Source organism: Elgaria multicarinata, chromosome 6, assembly GCF_023053635.1.
Source record: "Elgaria multicarinata webbii isolate HBS135686 ecotype San Diego chromosome 6, rElgMul1.1.pri, whole genome shotgun sequence".
Lineage (NCBI taxonomy): Eukaryota > Metazoa > Chordata > Lepidosauria > Squamata > Anguidae > Elgaria > Elgaria multicarinata.
The window spans coordinates 8,630,001-8,653,559 of NC_086176.1; the positions used below are offsets into that span (position 1 = coordinate 8,630,001).

Consider the following 23,559-nt stretch of genomic DNA (forward strand, 5'->3'; position numbering starts at 1 on the left):
GGTCTTACACTGTATTATTATTATTATTACCAGTCCAAAAAAAGCCTCCCTAGCATGTAAAATCGCCTGCGTCCCTTGCATGGTGCCTTAGTGAATGCACATCATATTTACACGCCTCTGCAGTAGATTCAAGATGCCTCCAGTCCCCTACTTGGAAATTTGTATTCTAGAGACCCTGGCGAGGAACCCAAGATGCCAACTCCTACAACCCGTATACCCATCGGTGTGTATTTCTGGGAGTATCCGGCCCTGAGCTGCCCTGAGGTGCTATTTTCTATAAATCAATATTCGCTGCATTCGAAGTCTTTCAGAATACTGCAATTTCCTCTATTGAAACCACTACTAATTAGCTGCGAACGAGAGGGCAGGCCGGGGAACCGAACCCCTTCTGGAAGCCGGTTTATTTCACTGTAAGACAAACCTCGGGCGGGCAAAACCATCATCGCGTTGCATTCAAAACAGCAATCCTGCTATGTAACTCTTTTCTTGAGGGCGGAGCCTAGGTGTGGGGGCGGGCTTTCCGACATCACATCCTGTTTGGGCCTTGTTGTGGGTTTTCTTTGAAAAGGGAAAATATCCTTTTACTGCAAACGGGGTTCACAACAGCATTTGTATTTTTCTAAAAGAAGGGGTTGCAGGGAAGGTGCAACGTGATTTGCCTTTCCTGTGGCCCGAGGGTGGGCGGGCTGGTTGTTGGGGTGGAGGATTGGAACAAAGAGGCTCTCTTCTCCTCTTTCCCCCCACAGCATATTTGCAACAAAGAACATATAGTGGGGGGAGGCAGGCAGGCAGGCAGGCAGGAAGGAAGGAAGAAAGGGAGGAAGGGATGCAGCATTAATCTTCCCCTTTAGGACTCGTGGCTGGAATAAATTCCGGGAGAGCAAGAAGCAGGAGACGACAGCAACAAAGGATCTGGCCAGAGATGTGAGCAGACCTGTTTGGTGCTTGGAGGGTAGGGCAGGGCGGGGTGGGGGGACAGTTGCCCTGACAGCTGGGTAGGGAAGATGGGTAGTCTGTTCACAAAGCTAGGTGTCCCCACCCGCCACCCCGTCTCGGATTTTCGGCCTGGGGCATTTTCCTGGTGGACGCACGCTCCAGGATTTGGAAAAAGGAAGGCGTTGGTTTTGGAAAGAGAAGTTGGGCGATGCAGCAGGCCGGTGCATCTGTATGGGCGGAATGCAGGGCAAGCAAGTGCTATTGATGCGGTGCAATGTAATAAGTGGCTTTTGATGTGATTGCAATGTTATACCATGCTTTTCTAATAATATTTTATGCAGCTATTGCTCCCTGCTCTATTAAAGTAGCAGTGTAATGTCTTATTGCTGTATTCTGTGTTGTTAAATGCAATAATGGGTTGGTTGGTTTGCTTGCTTGCAGGTTAGAGAGTTGTGCTCAACTTCAGGAGTGAAAGAATTTATGCAAGGGAGCTCTCTAGTTGAGGGTGGGGGATGTTACTGGCTTGCATGGGTCCCATGCGTTTGCATCTGCACTGAGGAAGGAGCCAGGTATTTGGAGAACAAACAGGAGGTCTAGCATCTGAGGATACATTGGGGCAAGGGCGGATTTGTGCCTAGAATCTGTTTTTGCCAAAATAGAGTTAGAAAGGACCTCAACAACCCTCTAATCCAGTCTGCCCCAGCGTGTTGCATTCCAGATGTTTTGGACTACAATTCACATTATTGTATTGGTCTTGCTGGCTGGGGCTGATGGGAGTTGTACTCCAACTATGTAAGAGCTGGGGAAGTCTGCAATAGTCCAGCCCCCCTGCTGATGCAGGAAATCCACCTGCTACAGCACACCTGAGAGGTGGCCATTCAACCTCTGCTTAGAAACCTCTAGCGTGGGCAGATGCAAGGAAGAGCAGGACTCCTGTGCTTAGTAGTTATGACGAGAGAATTTGGGCTTGTTGTGAAGGGATGAGAAAAGCAGCTAAACTTGCTAAAGTTTGCCATTGCTCATAGTTATTCAAGGTGCAGAAGCCGGGTCCTCCTTTGCTTTGAGTGCCCTAATATATACATTACAGTGTGAATAAAGAGTAGAGGTTGAAACTTCGAGGGGGAGGGGGCTGGGGGAGAGGGTGGATTGGTTAGTTTAGTGTGAAGGTAATCACACTAAACATGAGTGCTTCTTGGTAATCATCTCATAGCACTTTTTGAGGGCTGTCTCCTTGTTTGCTACTTGGAAAGCAAGTAGTAGCTGTGGGTGCTGGAGGATAGTTGTTGGTATTTATTTATGAACGGCCTAATGTGCTCGGTGCTGCATGTAGTTGCTATAGAAGAGTAAATAGTAGTAATAGACATGGTATGTTGTTTAGTGTGGTTGAGGGACAAGGAGAACAGGAGTGCACAAAGATAACTGTATGAAAAGGGAGGCTGACATGTACATAAAACTCATATTCACCTCTTGTTTACCTTTTGAACAGCCCGCCCTGCATTTGAGGGAATTATGTTCCGGTTCATGAGAGATGGAGAGCCAGAGGATCCAATGTTTGTGATGTGAGTACAGTCCTTAAGCCTTGCCTCTTGGGAGAGAAGCTGGGGGCTAAGTTTGGGATGGACGGCTAACTCCCTTGTGTATCATCTTCTCCTGCTTCAGGGACCCTCTCGCCATCCACCACCAGCATGTGAACCGTGTGCTCTCGGGAGGCTTTGGTTATAGCCCCTTCCTCAGCATCGGCAATGGGACTGTACCCGGAACACGCCAGACTAGTCGAAGAATGCAGGTAATAGAAATCTGAGGGCGATGACTAGGGGTGTGTGCAGTTTTTTCCTTTGCTATGAATGTGAGTAAAGAGAGGTGATACTAACCTTAGTCTCCCTCGTTCTGTGTCATCTTTCAGAAGAAGTTCTATCATGGCTAAAATAACCTGAAGATGTTTTTGGCACACCGAAGAAACATGCAATTTGTATTTTATTTAAAATATATTTTATCATGCCTTGCCACTCAATAAGCCTTCAAAGAGGCTCACAAAAATTGGGGGGAAATGACATATTGAATCCTGAACCGTACTCAAATATGCCTAAAAACATTTTAAAATAAAAAGGACAAGGAGCAGCAGAGAACAGCTCATTCAAATGCTTAGGGGAACATCAACATTTTAATTTGGTACCTAAACGATGGTAAAGTTGGGGCCATGGAATGGCAGCCACCACAGAGAAGACCCTTATGCCTGCTAGGCCCCTGTCTAACTTCTGAAGGCAGGAGCGCCTAAAGTAGTTAACAAGTCCTCTTTTCATCAGTTTCCAGGCAGATACCTCAAGGAATGCAGAAGATGACGGCAATCCTCTGTTACTTGTTCGTAGTCATAGGTTTTGGAGGTTCTGTTGATTAGCCATGATAGCTTCCATCCAGTTTTGCTTCCATCCAGTTATCTAATGCCCTTTCTGAAGCAACCTAATTTAGTGGGCTATCAATATATTGTCTAGTAATATGTTCTGTAAATTATTTTCCTGTTGTGTAAAGACATTTTTTCTTCTCTCTAAACCTATTGCCAGTCAACTCCATTGGACGATCCTGAGTTCTAATTCTCTGAAGGGTGGGAAATTCTCTACTTGTACCGTTCTTAATTTTATAAAGTGCGCTTAGGTCTGCCTGTAGTCATCTGTGTTCCAAACTAAAAACACACACACCAAATACTTTAGCCTTTCCTTGCAAGAGAGTCCTTGATAATTTTGTATGACAATACTGTACAAGTTTACTCAAAAGTAACTGCCTTTGAACTTGTCTGTCTCATTTTTGAATAAACGTATATTAGGGAGTTGCGTTCTTCTGTTCCTTTTCTGGTGCTACAACAGAGTGGCTAGAATGTGATACATTATTCAAATATGGCTGCACCATAGTTATGTTTATAAGATACTATACCAACTGTTTTATTTTCAATCCCTTTTTGAAATTCCCAGCATTTTCAACATGGGAAACTAAATTATACTGAGTCAAATCATGGCTCCATCTAGCCTAATTTGGCTGCCCTCGCTGTCAGTGGCTCCCCAAGGTCTCCCAGCCCTGCTCTCTCTTCACTTGTGATCAGGGGATTAAGTTTTCTGTATGTGAAGAATATGTTGTCCCACTGTGTTTTGGCCTCCTTTCCCCCCACAGCTGTAGTATGCTGAGTTTATTTCACTGGGCTGCTCATTATGACCCCAGAACATTTCTTGAAGTCATAGAGAAGATTAAAGGTCTCCCCCGTTTATGTGAGAGTCAGTCCTGACCCTCACCCCCAGCACTTTGGTTCTGTTATGCAACACAGTGTGCTTACCTCTGCCATTAGGTTGCCCAATCACCCAATTTAGAGAGATTGTTTTGAACTCTTCACAAGCTTGCTTGGAATTTCATCATCCTGAATAAGTTGGTTTTCTCTGCAAACCTGGCTGTTTTATTGTCCTATTGGATAATTGATGAAGAAATTAAATAGCATCACTCCCCGAACAGAGCAGGAGTACTGTTGTTCTGTTCTGGCATTCACACACAACCCTCTTGTTATCTAGTTACTGATATATAAGAGTGCCTGTCATCTTATATCACATGTCTGCTAAGATTCTTTGGGAGCCTTTGGTAAGAGATTTGTCAAAAGTCTTTTGACAGTTTGCATTAATATCTCTCTATGTTTGTAGACGCTCAACAAATTTTAAAAAGTTGTTAAAGCAAGACTGCTACAGATGTCATGCACATTATTCCTTAGCAAGCCTTGATAATTCTCACTTTAATAATGCATTACCTGGAGAAAAAGATTTACCTGGGACAAATGTTAGGCTGACAAGTTTTAGTTTCCTGAAATTACCCAGATTCTTCTTTAAAGTTGGTGTTATATTGATTTTAGTGAACCACCCAGAGAGCTTTGGCTTTTGGGCGGTATAGAAATGCAATAAATAAATAAAATACCTTCCAGACTTCTGGTGAGGAAGTAGTGATAAATTACATACCTTAGTAAAATAGGAACTGCTTCACATTTGAGTACTTTAAGAATGTATCCAACGCTGGTGTATTGTTATTTAATTTGTCAATTTTTTTTAAAAAAAATTGTTACTTGAAGAAAGATGTTAAATTTAAATCTCCCCAAAAATAATGATTCAGGTGGAACTCTCTCCCCACCGCCAAGAGCTTCTGCAGTGAAGACTGATGCAAAAGATTATTTTAGGATCTATGATACCTTCCCTGTCTTTTTTCAGGTTTATGCTTTCTTCCTCTACTAATCCTGCAGCCACTCTGCCTAGTTTCCTGCTTCTGTTTAAAACTTTTTTAAAAATAGTTTTAACAATCAGTTTCTCAAATTTTATTTCACTGTTTGCCTTATTATCAATTTACCCATGTTCTGCCAGAGTTTGGCCACAATACACCAAAGTGTTAGCATGCTTAAGCCCATTGACGTCATTGTACTTAAAGTCCCCTAAGTCTGCTGAACTAAGACTTGCGTCTGTTTAATTTCTTCATTTAGGCACAGGTTCCCATTTTTAAAGGATGCCACTTTGCCTTTGATAGTGTTCTTGTCAGAATGGTTAAATAGTAATCTTTTTGGACTTACATCCTTTCTAACCTGTGGGATATATAGTTCTTTGAGTCTCTCTTAAATGTCATTAAATAATCTCCAAGCTACTTAAAAGAACTTGACTTTACTTTTCAGTTTGTTTTTAATCAGTTGCCCAATTTTTTAGAGATTCCCCATTTTGAAATCAAATATGACTACGTTGCTGGACTTGCTGGGCAGTTTTCTCTGTGAACATATGTTGAATCTAATGATCAAATATCTCTACCACCTTCCAATCTCGTTACTGAATAATGAGCCCCTTTGTCCTTTTCTATTCCAGGACATGGGTAGGTTGAAGAAAATAAGTTTTTTACAGAGGGGAAGAATCTAATTGCTTTGTGTGCCTCTGTCCTTTTACAGGCAGGAACTGTTTCACCCTTTGGGATGGTAGGAATGGTAAGCCCTAATCTTCTCACATATACCTATCTTCTCAAATGTGATTCTCTGACAACTTCTCCTCTAAGTAATATCCCAATTTTCTTCTGTTAAAAGAGTGTTTTATTTTGAAATGATGCAAGTAACAAAGCTTGTAAATTTCAGGAAGGTAGAATGTGAAAGCTTATACTGTTTAGATCAGAGGAGGCCATGATAAAAGGGAGTAGAAGAGTTCTCTCTTTATCGTCTCTTTCCAAGATAGAAATTAGGGGAAGTCAAAGAAGAGGAAACGGTCAGTGAAAAGTTTTTACAGAGCTTGAACTTTCCTGTCTTGGGAGATTTTTGAAATCAAGAGCCTGGCCATGGTGAGAAAAGGCTGCTTATCTGGATAATGAGAGCATCCAGCTAGATTAGTTGAAGAGAAGTAGTTGATGGTGGGGGGACTTAACTCCCTTGTCTTCAGGGCACTTGGCAAAGCCATCTCGGACATCAGGACATAGACCAGGGGGAGGTGGGAGGTGGGCAATGGGCAGTGAAGAGATATTCAGGAGTCTACGGATGTTTGACTTAGCCAATTTTGCTGCACTTGTCAGAAAATTTAGGCAAAGGGAATCTCTCAGATTGTACTATGTTTTGGAGCAGGCAGAATCAGCAAGGCTCACTTGCTGCTTCTGCCTGTTCCAAAGTTTGGGAGTGTGACACAAGACCCCCCTCCTCCTCCTCCTTGTCATCTTTTCCTAAGCAGGGAAGAAATTGTTCTCATGGTACTGACTAGGGGCCCTCGCAGCTGTTAAGTAGGTTTATTGGAGATACATATTTACCATAAAGACTTTGGTGCTGGCTGCTCAGTGCCAGAATACTGAATATATAGGATACTATGCAGATACAGCTGTGCTGACTTTGATATTCCTACGACGAGGACAAGGAATAATTAGTCTAATGTGAATGTTTGTATAACTGAAATGGAATCTGATGCATTAGGGATATGAACTCAAGGCAATTTAATTTGGAGTAGTTGCCCTAAAAATGCATTTAAGAAGTGTTTAAAGTTGGAGAACCAGGCAGAGTTGGGTCCAGATCCCTGCTCAGCCATGAAGCTCACTAGATGACTCTGAGCCACTTGCTCTCTTTGGGTCTAGCTTATCAAACAGAGTAGTTGTGAGGATAAAAGGTATGGGAGCTGCCAAGCGGAGAAACCATGTACACTGCCTTGGACTCCTTGGAGGAAAGGCTTGGGACTAATGTGTTTGCTAAACAGGAGGTGGTAACGCCTTTGAAAGTGATCTAGAGCATGTGCCCTTGGTTTTCAGGCATAGCCATTGCGTCCCCAACTATTTTGAGCTGGTGGGCACATTTGGAATTTTTAGAGTGTTGTGAGCACTCTCACCAAATAGCTGCCATATGGTGGGGCCTTCCCATTCATAGAATGTTTGGCCACACCTACCATGGCAATCACAAAACACCCAACTTCCCAGAAGTCAAACTGGTGAGGCTAAAAGACAAGTTATTTACTCAAGAACAAGGTCTGAGCTACAAAACATGAAACCATTATTTTGAATCACAGTTTTCTGCTCCATTGCCTACACAGAGACAAAACACACACCAAACTCAGGCAAAACACACATCATACCAAAACGAACCAACCAGCTTCACCACCACCACACACACACACACACACACGGGCAAAACACCCCCTCGCGGCCTCCTCCCTCCTCTGACCCCCCACCCCCCAGGATAATACTCCCTGCTATCCCCTTCAGTCCCCCTTGAATACTCTTCTTTTTTCTGGGCACACTTCAAAATGAACTGCTGGGCTACAGCTCTCCATCATTTTAGCAGCTCCACAGGCATTCATTAAAATAAAGGGGGTGCTGGAGGCTGGCACTTCACTTTGTAGCATCCAGTCTCCCAATTAATTTTTTACAATTAATTTTAAAAATATTAAATTGGGCAAGGCAAGGAGCTTGGCAGGTGCCAATAGAGGTTGGGGGTCCCTAGTACTCTGCACTAACGAGAGTTGCCATCAGTCCAGCTTCTGTCAGGAGTGGACACTCAATTCATGCTGCTAGAGCGGGCTTCCCCAGCCTGGTGTGTTCCAGGTGTGTTATACTTCACTGGTCACTCTAGCTCCCAAACCTCAACTCTTTCCCTCTCTTCAGGCAGGTGGCTTTATGGACATGTTTGGAATGATGAACGACATGATTGGAAACATGGTAAGATCCGTCTGTTTGCATCTTTGTTGCCCAGTATTCACTGTTCTGGTATTCTAGAGCTGACCACATGTCGTAGCGATGCAGTATACTGGCCCACTTCATGTGGCCAGAAAGAAGAGGGACGTGGTTCATGGGACGTTTGCCTCTCTTTTTTGTGTGCAAGGAAGGAGGAGACTGATCTACGTTCTCTCTGTTAAGAGAGGAGCAACCCTCCAAGAAGTTGGTTCAAAACTCTAATGTTTTCCTTGTCAGGTCATATTATATGATAACACAGGGATTGAAAAAGCACCTTCTAACTATCAAGGAGTAGGGTGCTTTTTCACACTAAGTGTCTGGAGTGGAATTCGCTGCTTGGGTGGGGGATTTGAAGTGGAGCCTCTGAAGCCCCTCATTTAGTCCCTTTCTGTTTTCGGGTTGTGTTTGATCGTGTGAGACGGAGACGTGGGTGGAGGCACGGTAGCTATGGCTGTGGTTTCGCTGCTTCAGGGTGCACATTCCTGCTTCTCTCCAACCAACCTACTCTCAGTCTTGAGAAGTTTAAGCCGAAGGCTGTGTGTATTCCATCAGAGTGGTGGGGCGGGAAGCACAGAACGTGATATTGGGAACAAATTCTTGAGTATCTTGGCTTTTTTTCCTTTCTATTTTTAAAAGCAAGTTTCTAGCTCTTTGTTGCTTTGTGAAGATATGCTTGAAAATGAGGGGGAAATGCCTGCTAGAATCTCAGCCAGTGGGGTGGCTGAATAAAAGGTTCTGCTGCGGAGCTTCATTACCTCTCCCCTTAATGAGCAAAAACAGCACAGATTATGCAAAGCAGTAAAAAAACCCAAACAGAATAAGATCTATCAAGAGTGCATAATTTATACAAGTTGCAAAGTTGTCCAGTATCAGAGGCAGTAAGCCTACATAACCAGTTGCTGGGGAACATGGGCAGGAGGGTGCTGTTGCCCCCATGTCCCTGCTTGTGGGTTCCTGGTCAACAGGTGGTTGGCCACTGCTGGGCTAGATGGACCCTTGATCTGATCCAGCACGGCTCGTCTTATGTTCTAAAGTTCATCTTGTTTTGGTGCAGAATTTGGGTTTTCCTCTCCCCCATGTGGGACACACACAGCCCTGCTTATACCTTTTTTGGGTGAGATGGAGCAGATGAACTTGGCAGAGCCAGCATCTCTCTTCCTCCAGCTCCAGGAAGGTTTTCCCCCCATTCTCTCCTCTGTAATAGTGCTGGAGGGGGTGAGGTGACAAGTTTATTTATTTGCAATATTCATATACCACTCCATACCTAAAATAGATTCCAGAGCAGTGCACATAGGTATAAAACAGTAAAAAAGAAAGAACATTAAAAACAGCAAATTAAAATTGTTCAGTTTGAAACAAAGGACCAATAAAAACAGTGGCTGGTCAGTTGAGGAATGCTTCTTGGAAAAGAGTTGTTTTCAGGAGGCGCCAGAAGCAGCATAGTATTGGCACCTACCTGACCTCCAGGGGCAGGGAGTTCCAAAGAGAAGGGGCTACCACACTAAAGGTTCTTCTCCTGGTGGATTCCAATTGGGCCAAAGGTCCATGCGGAGCCACAAGGAGCATGACCTTGGTGACCGGGAGAAAGCACTCTCGTAGGTATCCTGGTCCCAAGTTGTTTAGGGCTTTGTACACCAGTACCAAAACCTTAAACCTGGCCTGGTAGCCAATAGGCAGCCAGTGCAGTTCCCTCAGCAGAGAAGTTACATGCTGGAAAGGGGCAGCTCCAGACAACAGCCGAGCTGCTACATTCTGCTCTAGCTCCAGCTTCCAGAGCAGCCTTAAGGGAAGCCCCACATAGAGTGCATTGCAGTAATCCAGTCTTGAGGTTACTAATGCCTGTACCACTGTGGCCAAGCTTTCCCTTTCCAGAAGAGGCCATCGCTGGCAAGTCAGCCAAAGCTGGTAAAAGGCACTCCAGGCCGCTGCTCCTACTTGGGCCTCCAGCAACAATGACGGATCTAGGAGTATCCCCAAACTACGAGCCTGATCTTTCACAGAGAGTGCAACCCCATCCAGAACAGTCAATGTGCTTATCTCCCAGATTCAGGAACCGCTCTCCCACAGGGCTTCCATCTTGCCAGGATTCAGCTTCAGTTTATTGGCTCTCATCCAGCCCATTACTGAGTTTAGGTACTGATCCAGGATTTGCACAGCCTCTCCTGTTTCAGAGTTCATATCCTATCTTGAGGAATGCCAAGAAGAATCTCTCAGGAGGGGCTGAAAGACAGTATATAGGAACTATACTGTTCAGTCCCAAGTGGATGGATAGAGTAAGTTTGCTCACCTCCGTTTGCTCTTTCACACACTTCTAGGAGCACATGACGAGTGGAGCCAACTGCCAGACGTTTACTTCCTCAACCGTCATATCCTATTCGAATCTGGGGGAAGGCCCCAAAGTCTACCAGGAGACCTCGGAGACACGTTCTGCACCTGGTGGGGTGAGAAATAGGCTGCTGTCTCTCACTAGACTTTTAAACAAGTCCCATGGATTGCTGTTTTCCCTGAGAGTATGCAGGCATGAATGCTGGCTTGGGTGCACTGAAGTCAACAGACAAGGTTCAGAGTCTGATGGGGGTGGAGGTTGTTTTCTGGTACGGGATTAATCCATGTAGAGGGCAATGGGTAGAGATAACTTAAGTGCCTACAGTGAAATTGAAACCAATTTATAGGCTTCCACTTAGACCAAACTGAATTTCAAGGGAGTCTTCAGTACAGCTAGCAACATTTTCCCACATCCCTAATGATGACCTGTCCTCAGATCCGGGAGACGAGGCGGACGGTGCGAGACTCAGACAGTGGCCTGGAGCAGATGTCTATTGGGCACCACATCCGGGAACGTGCACACATCATGCAGCGCTCACGTAACCATCGCACAGGGGACCAGGAGGAGAGGCAAGACTACATCAACCTGGATGAGAGTGAGTGTTCCCCACAGCTCCTCCCCTTTCCTGGAGGGAGCCGTCTACTCAGCCTCACGCTGCTCAGTTGCCACCTTCCCATTTTCAGGCGATGCAGCTGCGTTTGACGATGAATGGAGGCGAGAGACGTCCCGCTTCCGGACACAGAGAGGGCTGGATTACAGGCGTCACGAGGGAAGCAATGGCCGTAGGGCCGAGGGGACCCGTCTTGCTATTCAGGGACCCGAGGAATCGCCGACCAGACAGTCGCGCCGGTACGACTGGTGAATCCAGAGCAGACTTAAGGGGGGGTGCAATGCGGCCACCCCCAAATCTACCTTCATGCTCTTGTAAGTCTTAACTGTTGCCCTTCGCATGCACACTCTGCCCCAGTGTACGTTGCCCAAGCTTCTCAGATGAGGGAGGTACAACCTGGTGAGCCAAACCACTTCTGCAGTAGGACGTGGGTCTGTGGCTTACTCTGGTTGCCTGCAGTGGCTGCCCACTTTTTAGTCCTTCCTGGTGTGTGTGTGTGTGTGAGTGTCTACGCGCACAAACGCCAGTTGTCGGGTTTCCCAATCCCTCTGGCAAACTGACATGGGACACCCCAATCAGTGAGACTTCTTTATTGCAAGAAAGCTCATAGCAAAAGCTTAATGGTTACACATTTCGAAACTCATATAGCTGATGGTCAGTAGCTATAGGCCCCCAAGAGCAGTCCAAAGCTAATCACTACTGCTGTGATGAGATTCCCATCAACATGGTTTCCCCATTGCACAGTTCTGAATGCAAGGGAAAGTCAATCCATACACAGGTTTCATACCTGGACAAGGGAGAGGAACAATTCCTCATATGATTCCTCCGGCAATCAAAGGAGCAAATTCTTGAAAAGCCTAACAAACCACCCAAAGAGAGTTAGTCCAACCTTGGATCATATGTTGGTAACTCAGAAGGCAACATGGTCAAGGCCTAAACAAGATCCAGGGAAGGGTAAATCCACAGACACAAGGAGTTCCATGCCACCACTTTTGCATGGGTAACTCCTTGCCACATGAGTCCAGGCATAAGAAAGTCCAAGAGTCATAGATCAAACACAGTCTGCCGATACACTGAACTGACAACAAACAAGGACACATACTCCACAGCAAACAAGAGTTCAAGTCTATGAAAAGCCTTACAGTACTTTTCAAAGCGAGTCCTTAATAATCCAAAGTGCCAATTACGAGGGACCATGCGCAGAGTGCCCCCAGAGTCTCGGACAATGATGGATCCAAACAGGGAGGGGTTTTAGGCATTACAGGTGAGATGTTCCTAGCAAAAGTTCCTCACCTTAGCACTAGCTTAAAAAGGGAGGTGTTGGCCTCTTCCAGACCACTTGACAGACAAGGGCTTTTGGCTTTTCAGCAGTGCCCCTTGTTCAGGCAGGGTGGCACTGCTCAGCCCACCAAGATGACACCTTAATCTGGGTAATCCTTCTGCAAGCCCCCACCCCTTTTCCATCAGGTTTGCACAGACAGCTTCTCTGCCAAGGCCAGGGCAAGCAGGGGGCTGCAGAGAGTAGGGCAACTCCCCAGTCCTGCTCTGCGAATACTGACAGATACCAACTCACACAGATTCCGACATATCATAGACCAAATAGGCCCAAAGCCTTCCAGACTAGTTCTAATTAGGTCTTAGTTCATAACTACAAGGCACCAGGGTAGTGCCAAAACTCTCCCTAACACCAGTTTATATGGAAATGCAGCATACGCTTGTACAGCTGGGCCTTCACGCTGCTTGCAGAGCAGAAGAGAGTGCTTAAGATCCAGGGGGCTTTCTGCAAATAAGTATATGGAGGAGAGGGTCAGTAATAGGAAGAATAGTGCGATTTTTGGAGGGAGCGTTGCTGCTTTTTTGTTGGATGGAGGAAGATTCTGGGAATTAAAGAGGGGTTGTTGCAGGGTGTAGGGAGACACGTTTGTAAAATCTAATAAAACACTTAAACAAAACAGGATGTATGATTCACCTGGCTCCTGGTGTAGTTCTATTTCTGAAACAACTATAAACATGCTGGAGCCTTGTCTGGATCTTGATGGGAGACTACCTGGGAACTCTGAATGCCACTCTGAGCAACATGGAAGAAAGGCTGACTAAAAATAGAACTTCAAAGAGCGTTCTAAAGTTCTAAAAATAGAACTTCCAAGGCCCTTGGAAACAAGTCCAAAAGGTTCTATGCTTTTCCCAGGCAGGAGAGAGTCTCTAAAGCTACTACTCACTGATACTTTCATTTATTGCCCACTTGAGACTTGTATAATATGCCATTTGTCCAAAACATCTCTTCTGCCGCTTCACCATCCGAAAAGGCAACGTTTTCTGTAGCTACAATTATTGGTCACAGAAGAAAGAGAAGGATTGAAGAACGGAATTATATTACAAAATTGCAGCCTAATTCAAGTCACGTTGGGACTTAAATTTCATATTTAGTTCAGTGAGGCTTACTTAAAAGTAAATAATGGTTCAAGTGGTTTGACGTTCCGGTCACTGTCAGTTTTCTCTTTGGGAAGTCTTGTAATTAGGACTTCATTAAGATGTTGAGACTTTTCTCTGAAGAAGCGAATTTCCTACTCCCAAAACCTTGATTCTGAGGGAGGGACGAAGAAAGGCTGCAGTATAGAAAATGCTCTTCTAACCATAGCTGTGTCCATGCACTGTGTCAAAAACTATTTAATAATAAGTCAGACATGGATTTGGTTCCTACTAATAGGTTTGATTTGAATTAAAGCAAATTCTTACTTGGCTCCAGTGGCCGCAAATGCTTACTGCCTTTCGTAAAAACTGACTTGGGCCTAGTTCTTACTGAGGTGATAAACCTCTGCATGGATTATACCCTCTCTAAGTGCAGCTGGGAGATTGCATGATTCTGTGTAACAGCAACTAACTCCTTCCACATAGATGACGTGGAGAAAATCTAGCCTGTCTTCACACTGATACGTCAGTTTTCTGTGTGGAAGAAATGCCTTGTAAGGAGCAAAATTCTAATTTGCAGCTTTAACTTGTACAGCCCAGGCACAAGTCGACGATCTCAGCGAGATCTCAAGTCATGGGGATTTTGCACTGAATTTTCTATTTTTCTCGCTTATTGTTCCTTCTGCATTTCCCTTCTGTTCCCTTTCTGATTTCTATTGTTTCTTTCTCCACCCTTTTACTCAGGTACAGACAGTGAAACTCTGATGGTGAAGCCCCTACAAAACATCTCTTGGACCTTCCTCAAGTTGAATACTAGCCTCCTGCCCCTCTTAAAATTTAAATTAAGTGACTAACTCTCAACACAGTTGTACTCCTTGCATAGAGCAGGTGGCCAAGGGGAATGTGAGGGACCTTGTCCATGAATGAGTGACACATCCGTTTTACTTCCCCCCCCCCTTAACTCCTCCCTCCACTTCACTGAGCTCCCCAACCCCCCTCCCCTTAGTGCTTTTGGGGGGATGCAGGAGTAATCTCCCTGAGTTTTTGCCATCCCCTCTGTATTTCCTGCTCCAAGTTTGGCTGGTTCTGGAGTTTGTGTTGAATCTATCCACCCACCTCAAGTGGCAACCATGTAAAAAAAAGTCTGTTGACCTGCAGTTAGTTTGAAGCACTTGGAAAATAACCTTTGGTCACCTTTGCTCTCGGCCTACCTGCCCTGGAAATTGGGGTATGTATGAAAGGGTGCAAGGGCTCGGGTGAGGTGTGGACAAACCAAACAGGCCCTACCTCTCTGCCCCAATCCTGTCAGCGCCCTATCTTATAAAATTTGATTTTGTGAAACTTGTAACTAGATGTTTACTGAGTTGAATAAAGAAATGGAACCTGTAAAGCAAATGGAGTTGGCCTCCATCTCCATCTTTGTGTCTCGGAATTCTCAGGGGAAGTCGAACAGCTGTTGGCTTTACAGGGTGCTGTTTTCTTCGAACACCTGGCCTCAGAGTCCACATCTTCTACTGAACTAATCAACCTTGACACGCCAGGTGTATGGATAGTTTTATTAAAAACTTTTACCCTTCCTTCCTTACATGTGTAACTCTTTGCAAGATGGAATCCTTAACAGAACAAGAGGAGCACTAAATCTATTGTAGCCTTAGTCAGTATGAAAATGGAACGTGACCTGTTTTCCTTCTCCTTCACACCATGAGCTCTTGTGGCGAATACTTAAATTTCTGCTTTGACATTGCTCAACACTGGAGGAGACGTTCTTTATAGCTATTGCTTAAAGTCCTATTTCCTCTTAGGCCTCTTTGTTTATTAAAAAGCATCAAGTTCCAGCAGCAGAGCAGTAGTCTCCCATAGCACCACACCTCTGAAACATGGAATGAGCTTTGGCAGATCAGTTGAGTGAGCAACCGCAGACTCCATCCAAGTAGCCAGTGGATCCTTCAAAGCCAGGACCAGACTCCCCAGGACCATTTGGCATAATGGAAACATCTTGTTTTCAGAAGACAACTCTGCTTTGTTTCATCCTCGTTCTAGCCTGGTTGTCCCTTTTTGAGTGAGGCCAAGCCCTGTTATTTCAGCATATCCTTCACCATGGTCTCCACATATGGGTGGTAGCAGCAGGCGAGGTTGGTTGGGTCCAAGGTACATGTAGATGGGGCAACAGCATAGATGTTGGAGAAGGATTTGACCAAGACCCAACGAGGGTGTGGGAGTCTGAAAGAGGAGGCCCTGCTGGCCTCAGTGAAGGAGGAGATGCCCATAGGAAGGAAGGCTGGAGCGAGGGGAGAGGGTGTGCCTTGTGCCGTTGCCAGACCTTGGAAACTGGAGCTGGTGCAGTGGATGTCTTGGTCCCTGGAGCCTCTTCCAAGTGTTGCAGGATCTGAGATGTCATGGCCTGACCGAAAGAGTAGCCAGCTGAGTTCAGGGAATTACTGACCGTTTTGATACAGTGGCAATAACCAGCAGCAAAATTTTGGCTGTCTTGGGAAGGAGAAGGAACAACAGCACCTGGAGGGGAAGGTAAGATCAGGCATGGTTGCTTCCATGATGCTAGTAAGAAAGCAGTAACCCAAATTCTGGCACTTGGCATCTTTTGTGTAGTCCACCTTGGCCCTGTGTCACAGGAGGAAGGGCCTAGCAAAAAATATGTTACCTTGCTGCTTGAGCTGGCGGAGCTGCTGCACAGTCATCTCCAGAATCTCTGCTTTCTCCAAACGTGACAAGGCTCTACCGTTCTAGACAAGGCAAAAACAAGGGGTTACACAATATTTCTTTATTAAACCAAATGCCATATGCCCCTGAGCTGATTGCATTACTGAAGTCTACTCCAGCTTCCCCCAATGTCATGCTTTCCAGATGTTTTAGGCTACAACTCCCAGCATTCCTGACCATGCTGGTGGGGCTGATGGGAGCTGAAGTCCAAAACATCTAGAGGGCACTCGGTTGGGAAAGGGCAGACTACGCCTTATGTGCACAGAGTTGCTTTCACTGCGTTGGTTTCCTTCCTGGTCTTGGCAGGGCACATCACAAAGCCACATCAGTGAAGTATCTGCACCAGTTGTGCAGTCCAGCTTTTCAATTTCAAAGTAGGGGGGAAAGATGCCTTCGCTATGTGCTAAAATTAATTTTTAAAATGTTTCCAAGCAATCCAACATGTATACATTTATGCACATTGATATATAGAATCAGAATAGCAAGAGTTGGAAGGGGCCTACAAGGCCATAGAGTCTATTTGCACAATTTATTCTGCAATATTTTCTATCCTACCTTTTTTTTTCTTGTTTGTCTAATTGTTGAGGGGAATAAAAAACTATGTAGAAGAAGCAGGGGGTTTGGTCCAATGGCCAAATTGGCTGTAGGCAAGCATTTTGAAAGCCACAGCCTACAGTGGATTTAGCCACCCTATTGCTGGAATGTGGCCTGATGTGATTGCCTAGACCCCCATTCACACACATTTGTGTGCGTACGTATGTTAACATTACAGCTACTGATAAGGGTGGAGGCCGAAGTCTGTCATATAATTTATACATATATGGGTGGGTGAGTGTTTGTATATGGATTCCTGCATTGAGCAGGGGGTTGGACTCTATGGCCTTGTAGGCCCCTTCCAACTCTGCTATTCTATGATTCTATGAATAAACTCACACAACACACATCCCTCCTGAAAATGCCCCCTCCCACCTCGTAATTAAGCTTTAAAAAGCCTCCACTGACTCTAATGGAGGCTTTAAAAAGCCGGATTAAAGGCCAGCGGTTTCCCTTCTCTGATGTAGAGCACTAAATTCTATACCTCTGACCGCAGGAAATCTTATTCAGCCACCCCACCCCACCCCACCCCGGCTCTCTAAAGGTTCCCCGCACACTTTCAAGCATGTGCACACCCCAATCTTTCCTGTAGGGCCTGTACAATTTCTAAGTTTTTTTTTTAATTTAGCAGGTGCTTTAACGATGCAGGAAGCTGCTGTTATGATATTCATCCAGGGCTCATCCAGTTGTAATAAAAAATGCATTTGCTGCATCAAGCTAACACCGCTGGAATTGGGGAAGAAGGGGCACTGTGGTGATCAAGTATACAGTTATGTTAAGGTTTGGAGTGCTGGGTGGTTTATAGATAGAACCCAAATGATTGGTGCTTCTGCCCTTGTAAATAGTAGAGCCTCTCAGATGCAAGGAACCCCTTAGGTTTTGGCTGCAGGGGAAGATGGTTCTTCAAGGGGCCTAGCTCCTCACTATGGCACTGCTGAAATTTACCTGCTGGTCCGAGGGCTGCTGCAGTAGCTTCCTCAGCTGTTCCAGACTTGCATTGATGCGGGCCCTGCGCCGTTTCTCAATTAGTGGCTTGACAGACTAGCAAAAGCAAGAGGGAAAAACATCAACTATTGGGGAGGGGAGCATCAAATCGACCTACGTTCCTCCTATAGTGAGATCTTATTGATATAGGGCGAGATATAAATGTTTTAAAGAAATAAATAAAAATAAATCAGTATAAAAATAGTTCTATATAGAGTTAACACAGTTGCTACCTGAGTGCTCTCATGATTGTACTCTACTTTTGGCATCTTTATTTCTGCTGGAGCCTTAGTTTCTGCCGGGGCTTAACCCTGGGACCTATTTTTGATACAAGGATTCAGAATGGGAACTTATCCAATAATTAAAAAGAAAAGAATAGGCTTCAATCCTATACAGAGTGCCTTTCCTTTTCCACTGAATATTTGCTGCTTCCACCGGCGCATCAGAAAGGCTAGAAGGTCCCCCATCTCCGATGGCTTGTTCTCAGCCTAGGCCTGGCTCCCCTGCCCTTCTTGTTTTAGAGATGGCGCATTTCTGAAAAGGCTGGTTTTAATGCTTGCCTGTGATACAACCTGCTGCCCCCCCTCATCAGCAAGACAAAAGCAAGATTTCACCCCCTTTTGGGGGGGGCTCTCTTCTGCTTCCTACCTTTTGGTTAGTTGCTGATCAACAACAGTACAGTGTATGTTAAATAAAAAAAACCCAGCAGCAACTAAATCTGCGCCACTTAGATCTACAAAATCAGGTGATCAACGAAGTAAAATGAAGGACTATTAAAGTTCAATGCCTGAAGAGAAGGTATAGTGTTAGGGTAAAGCCTGGTCCCTGCACCCACTCCTTGCAGTGCCGCATTGTAGATAAGCCAGGAAAACCATGAATGCTGCTACTTGCTAATGTATATATACTGGGCTGCTAGGCCTACTGTCCCTCTAGCCTCCTGGTTTTGCCAAAGCCATGGATAAGGCCATGGATAGGGAGCACCCCAAAGAGAAACGGCCATAAGCAGAACACTTCCTTTTTCAGCCCCAGGGCGCCCTAGGCAAGGTGAGCTACTTTCACACACACACCCCCCAAAATACCAACTTTGATTTTTAAGAAATACGTTTCCTGGAAAAAATAAGAAGCACAAAACTTGAAACTGCTGAATTTATTTTAAAGTGCAAGAAATACGTCATGCCAATTATAGCGAACAAACTGGAAAGGAACGTCTATGGATCTAAAATGCATTATTTAATAGGAACATCACCTCCAAACCATCCCCCCCAGCTCATACACGCACGTGCACACACACACTCAGCATCACTCACTCCAAACAAACACACGCATGAACACATGCATTCACTCAAAGACCCCATTCAACCATACATTCTCTCTCTCTCTTTCTTCCAGGTGTGTTCCGTAAGTCCGAACGTGGAGCACCCCCACCCCAGCGTCCCTGGCTTCGCTTCGGCTGGGCGGGCACGGGGCGCCATCTCACCCACCCAGGCCCAGCTGAATCCTCGGGCCGGGCCGGCTCACAGCCAACGCGCGTGAGTGCTGCGCTGTGCCCGGTGCCCCTCTTAGCTTGGCACTCTAGGCGGTCGCCTGAGTGGTCTCTATGGTAGCACCGGCCCTGTTCAGCCCTCAACGAATGTTGAGTAGATGAAGCGTTACAGTCTAAAATTGCATCCAGGCAAGTCAGCAGTGATGCTGGTGGGAAATATTAGTTCTGAGAATGATTAAGTATTCTGCTGATAGTTGGGAGTAGGTTACCCCACTGATCCAGGCTTGCAGCCCATAGAAAATATGAGAAAACTGGAAAGCATCTAAAATTGAACCAAAAGGAGAAAACTAGTCTCAAGATGCAGAAAAGAGAGTTGTATTCTTCAAGAAGCCCGATCCAAAAAGACAGAAGGGCTTCTTAAAGAATTAATATATATTTTTCAGCATCTTGATTGCAGCCCATGGAGTCGTCATGACCCGTCCCTTGCTTTTTGAGGAGTATGTTCCTGCAGTCTCTAGAACAGTCCTCCCCAACCTGCTGCCCTCCAGATGTTTTGGACTACAACTCCCAGCATTCCTGGCCATTGGTCATGCTAGCTGAGAAGGCTGCCCTAGAACAGCTATTTATCAATTGCATCTGCTGCATAGGCTGCAGCCCTCTTGGAGAATCAGAATCTCAGCATTTCTATCCATGCTTTTGTAACTTCCGGACTTGAGTATTGTGTGGTCTTTTCTTTGGGGCTGCCCTTGAAGACAAAGTGGAAGACACAAGCAGCAGATGGGTTGCAGCACTTTGCACTACCTGCAACTTCTTAATCATCTTCAAGGTCTTCAGCTTCTGGGTGGTATTGTATAGAAATGTAATTAATTAATAAATATAAAGACATTTAACTTTAAATACCTTTACATTTTAGGTATTTATAGAGCAGAGTATTTAAACCAGTCACACAAGGAGAAGGTATGGAAATTGGGGGCATGTGTTTGGAAAAGTCTGGCTTGCCTCTGAACAGAAGTGCACAAAATTGAGCTGTGCTGGGTATACTTAGTGGAGAAATGTCCAAATTGCGAAAATGATGTGTGTGCGTGCACACCTCTGTGCAGACCCCCAAATACTCCAGATGTGTTTCTCCGGGCCAAAAAAGTGCAGCCCTCCCCACCTTAGAGATTCTCTCTCTCTCTCTCTCTCTCTCTTTTTTTTTTTTATTAAAAGTGGGTTTCTTACTTTTTAATGGTTTTTTAATATGATGGTTGCTCTTATTTTTTTTTCTGTTGTTGTAGCATGCTTTGAGTATGCACTGGAAAAGCGACTCGTAAATGCTGAAAGTTGCTAAATGGTTTCTTAGGAAAACATTAAGTTTTCCCTTCCTTTCCCATGTACTTTGGGGAGCTGCAGAAACAGTTTTGAGAGATGGAAGTATGAAGACTTTCTCAGGGTTTTGGAGGAGGAGAGAAGGGCCAGAATGAGGGCGATGGAAATAGAACCTTGGGGTCTTTGTCCTTCACACCAATGGTACATTAATATCTCCAATGTAGAGTTGTACAGCTCTCTGTTGCAGGTATTAATGTATTGGGGGTGGGCAAACTTCAGGCTTGCAGGATCTACTCTAGAACCACAAGGTTCACCAACCTGCTGTGGGTGCAAAATAGTGACTTGTGGGTGTGGATATAGAATTGGGGAGCAGAGTGCATGGTACTAGAATTGAGCTCACAGTCTTTTCACATACAAATTCACTGATAGATTCCTGTCAGTTTTCTTCCTTTCAGCAACCTAAGTTTTGCAAGGAAGCGGGGAGGCCTTTTGCTGCTATTGTTAAATCACTTGGGAGATTTACCAATAGATCTTGATCCATCTCTGTCTATCCATGTTCATAAGCTGAAGAGGATTTGCACTCACTGGATGAACAGACAGTACAGTCTTTTGTTTAAAAATTTTGGATCTAGGGAAAATCACATGTGAATCCTGTGAACTGATGTTTTTACTGTATCGAGTTCAGTGGAGTTCAGAATCTGTCCTTCAGTTTCCAGGCACCTTCAAATTGCTTGGGAAGCCTGGATTGGTCAAAAATGTTCCTACCTTGTATCCCAAAATAATCTATCATTTGTCCCCCTCCAGATCATGCACTGAGAATACTCACTAACAGAGCTAGTTCAAAGGTGGTTATTGAGAAATAACATTTAGAAGCATAGGGGGAAAAGCACTGTAACAACAAAAATGACAAAGACAGAGAGAGCCCAGTTTGATAAAATCATTCCTTTCAATAAATAAATAAATGGGCTGGGGCTTACATTTGGCCTGAGAGCCCAGCCCCCAAAGTGTGGAAGATGGCTGGGCTGCTCACTGGTGAGGGGAAAGCACTTTACAGATGCTCAAAGGCCATTCCTTCCTCCTTGTATCAAATGCCTTGGGGCTGAGTCTGGCACTAAATAAAAGTTCTAAACTCGACCGCAGTGCAAACTAGCAGATTTGGCCCAATTTGAATGCTGTCTCTTCTGCACATATTCGAAGAGAAAATTATGTTATTATTAAAATATTTCTAAACCACCTTTCACCTTTACAGGTACCAGGGTAGGGTAGGGTACACAAGGTTACTTTCTCCTGCTAAATGGTTTTAATGCATTCAACAGGGGTGAGGGATCCTTCCCCCTTGTTTCCTTACCGTGCGGTAGAGACTGCTGGAATTTTTTGAGTTCCTTGCAGAATTGGCCCTCTTCTCCTCCCCCTTTGGCTCTGCCTGGTCCAGTACTAGATCCATGATGGTCCTCTCTTTTGAAGTAACTGGAGAGTTGAAGAAAATATGTCCTTGAGACCTCTTGTACCCCAAATCCTTCTGCTGTTCAGGCGAAGCAAAAATGACTGGCTTGTTTTTGCTTTGTAATGGTCAAATATGACCTCCAGGTTTTCTTTTCTCTTCATTCATCTGGTCCCCTCTGTAAAAGTGATTCACCCCTCACTCAACTCATTCCAAGGTGTGAGTAGCTCCTCCCACTGCTAGTTGAAATGCCTCTTTGGTTAGCAGACCCTTTTCTCTAACCCCCACATCACTTCCCGTCACAGACACTTCAAGCCTTTGTATTCCTCGACGGAAGTATCATATAATATTTATATAAATAAATAAATAATAATAATAATAATAATAATAATAATGATGATGCCTCACTCTAGAGCAGAGGCAGACAGCCTGGTGCCCTCCAGATGTTTGGTACTGCAACTCCCATAATCCCTGGCCATGCTGGCTGCTGTTTATGGGAGCTGTAATCCAAAACATCTGGAGGGCACCTGGTTGCCACCCTCAGAAAGTGCTGCAGCCAGCAGGAGCTTGGAAACAAAGCAGGCATGGTGGCAGCAGCTGGGCATGGACGTCTGTCTGCATTTGTGGTACTTCTGCCCCATTTATTTATTTATTTATTACGTTTTTATACCGCCCAATAGCCGAAGCTCTCTGGGCGGTTCACAAAAATTAAAATCATCATAAAACAACCAACAAGTTAAAAATACAAATACAAAATACAATATAAAAAGCACAACCAGGATAAAACCACGCAGCAAAATTGATATAAGGTTAAAATACAGAGTTAAAACAGTATAATTTAAATTTAAGTTAAAATTAAGTGTTAAAATACTGAGTGAATAAAAAGGTCTTCAGCTGGTGACGAAAGGAGTACAGTGTAGGCGCCAGGCGGACCTCTCTGGGGAGCTCATTCCACAACCGGGGTGCCACAGCGGAGAAAGCCCTCCTCCTAGTAGCCACCTGCCTCACTTCCTTTGGCAGGGGCTCACGGAGAAGGGCCCCTGTAGATGATCTTAAGGTCCGGGTAGGTACATATGGGAGGAGGCGTTCCTTCAAATAACCTGGCCCCAAACCGTTTAGGGCTTTAAATGTCAATACCAGCACTTTGAATCGGGCCCGGACCTGGACTGGCAGCCAATGAAGTTGTAAAAGGACTGGCGTAATGTGATTTCACCAGCCAGTCCCTGTTAGTAAACGGGCTGCCCTGTTTTGTACCAGCTGAAGCTTCCGGACCGTTTTCAAAGGCAGCCCCACGTATAACGCATTGCAGTAATCCAAACGAGAGGTTATCAGAGCATGGATAACTGTAGCTAGGCTATCACTGTCCAGATAAGGGCGCAGTTGGTATATCAGCCTAAGCTGATAAAAGGTGCTCTTTGCCACTGAGTTCACCTGTGCCTCAAGTGACAGTTCTGGATCGAAGAGCACCCCCAAACTACGGACCCGATCCTTTAGGGAGAGTGCAACCCCGTCCAGGACAGGGCAAACATCACCTCGCCGGACAAATGAACCACCCGCTAACA

At 45.0% G+C, this 23,559-nt stretch overlaps 2 protein-coding genes across 2 annotated transcripts; one reads left to right on the forward strand and one right to left on the reverse strand.

Annotated features, from left to right (window-relative positions):
• The first annotated feature begins 548 nt into the window (after positions 1-548).
• Positions 549-14,864, forward strand: MLF2 (myeloid leukemia factor 2). The gene is made up of 9 exons (XM_063128970.1): positions 549-924; positions 2,423-2,495; positions 2,596-2,722; positions 5,882-5,917; positions 8,056-8,109; positions 10,440-10,565; positions 10,886-11,045; positions 11,134-11,374; positions 14,214-14,864. The coding sequence occupies exons 2-8, from the start codon at positions 2,446-2,448 to the stop codon at positions 11,310-11,312; spliced, it is 732 nt and encodes a 243-aa protein (XP_062985040.1). The 5' UTR covers positions 549-924; positions 2,423-2,445; the 3' UTR covers positions 11,313-11,374; positions 14,214-14,864.
• A 621-nt stretch (positions 14,865-15,485) lies between these two features.
• LOC134400110 (transcription factor HES-2-like) lies at positions 15,486-22,000 on the reverse strand. The gene is made up of 4 exons (XM_063128398.1): positions 21,905-22,000; positions 17,727-17,822; positions 16,129-16,210; positions 15,486-15,983 (listed from the first exon to the last, which is right to left on the reverse strand). The coding sequence occupies exons 1-4, from the start codon at positions 21,998-22,000 to the stop codon at positions 15,562-15,564; spliced, it is 696 nt and encodes a 231-aa protein (XP_062984468.1). The 3' UTR covers positions 15,486-15,561.
• Positions 22,001-23,559: the final 1,559 nt, after the last annotated feature.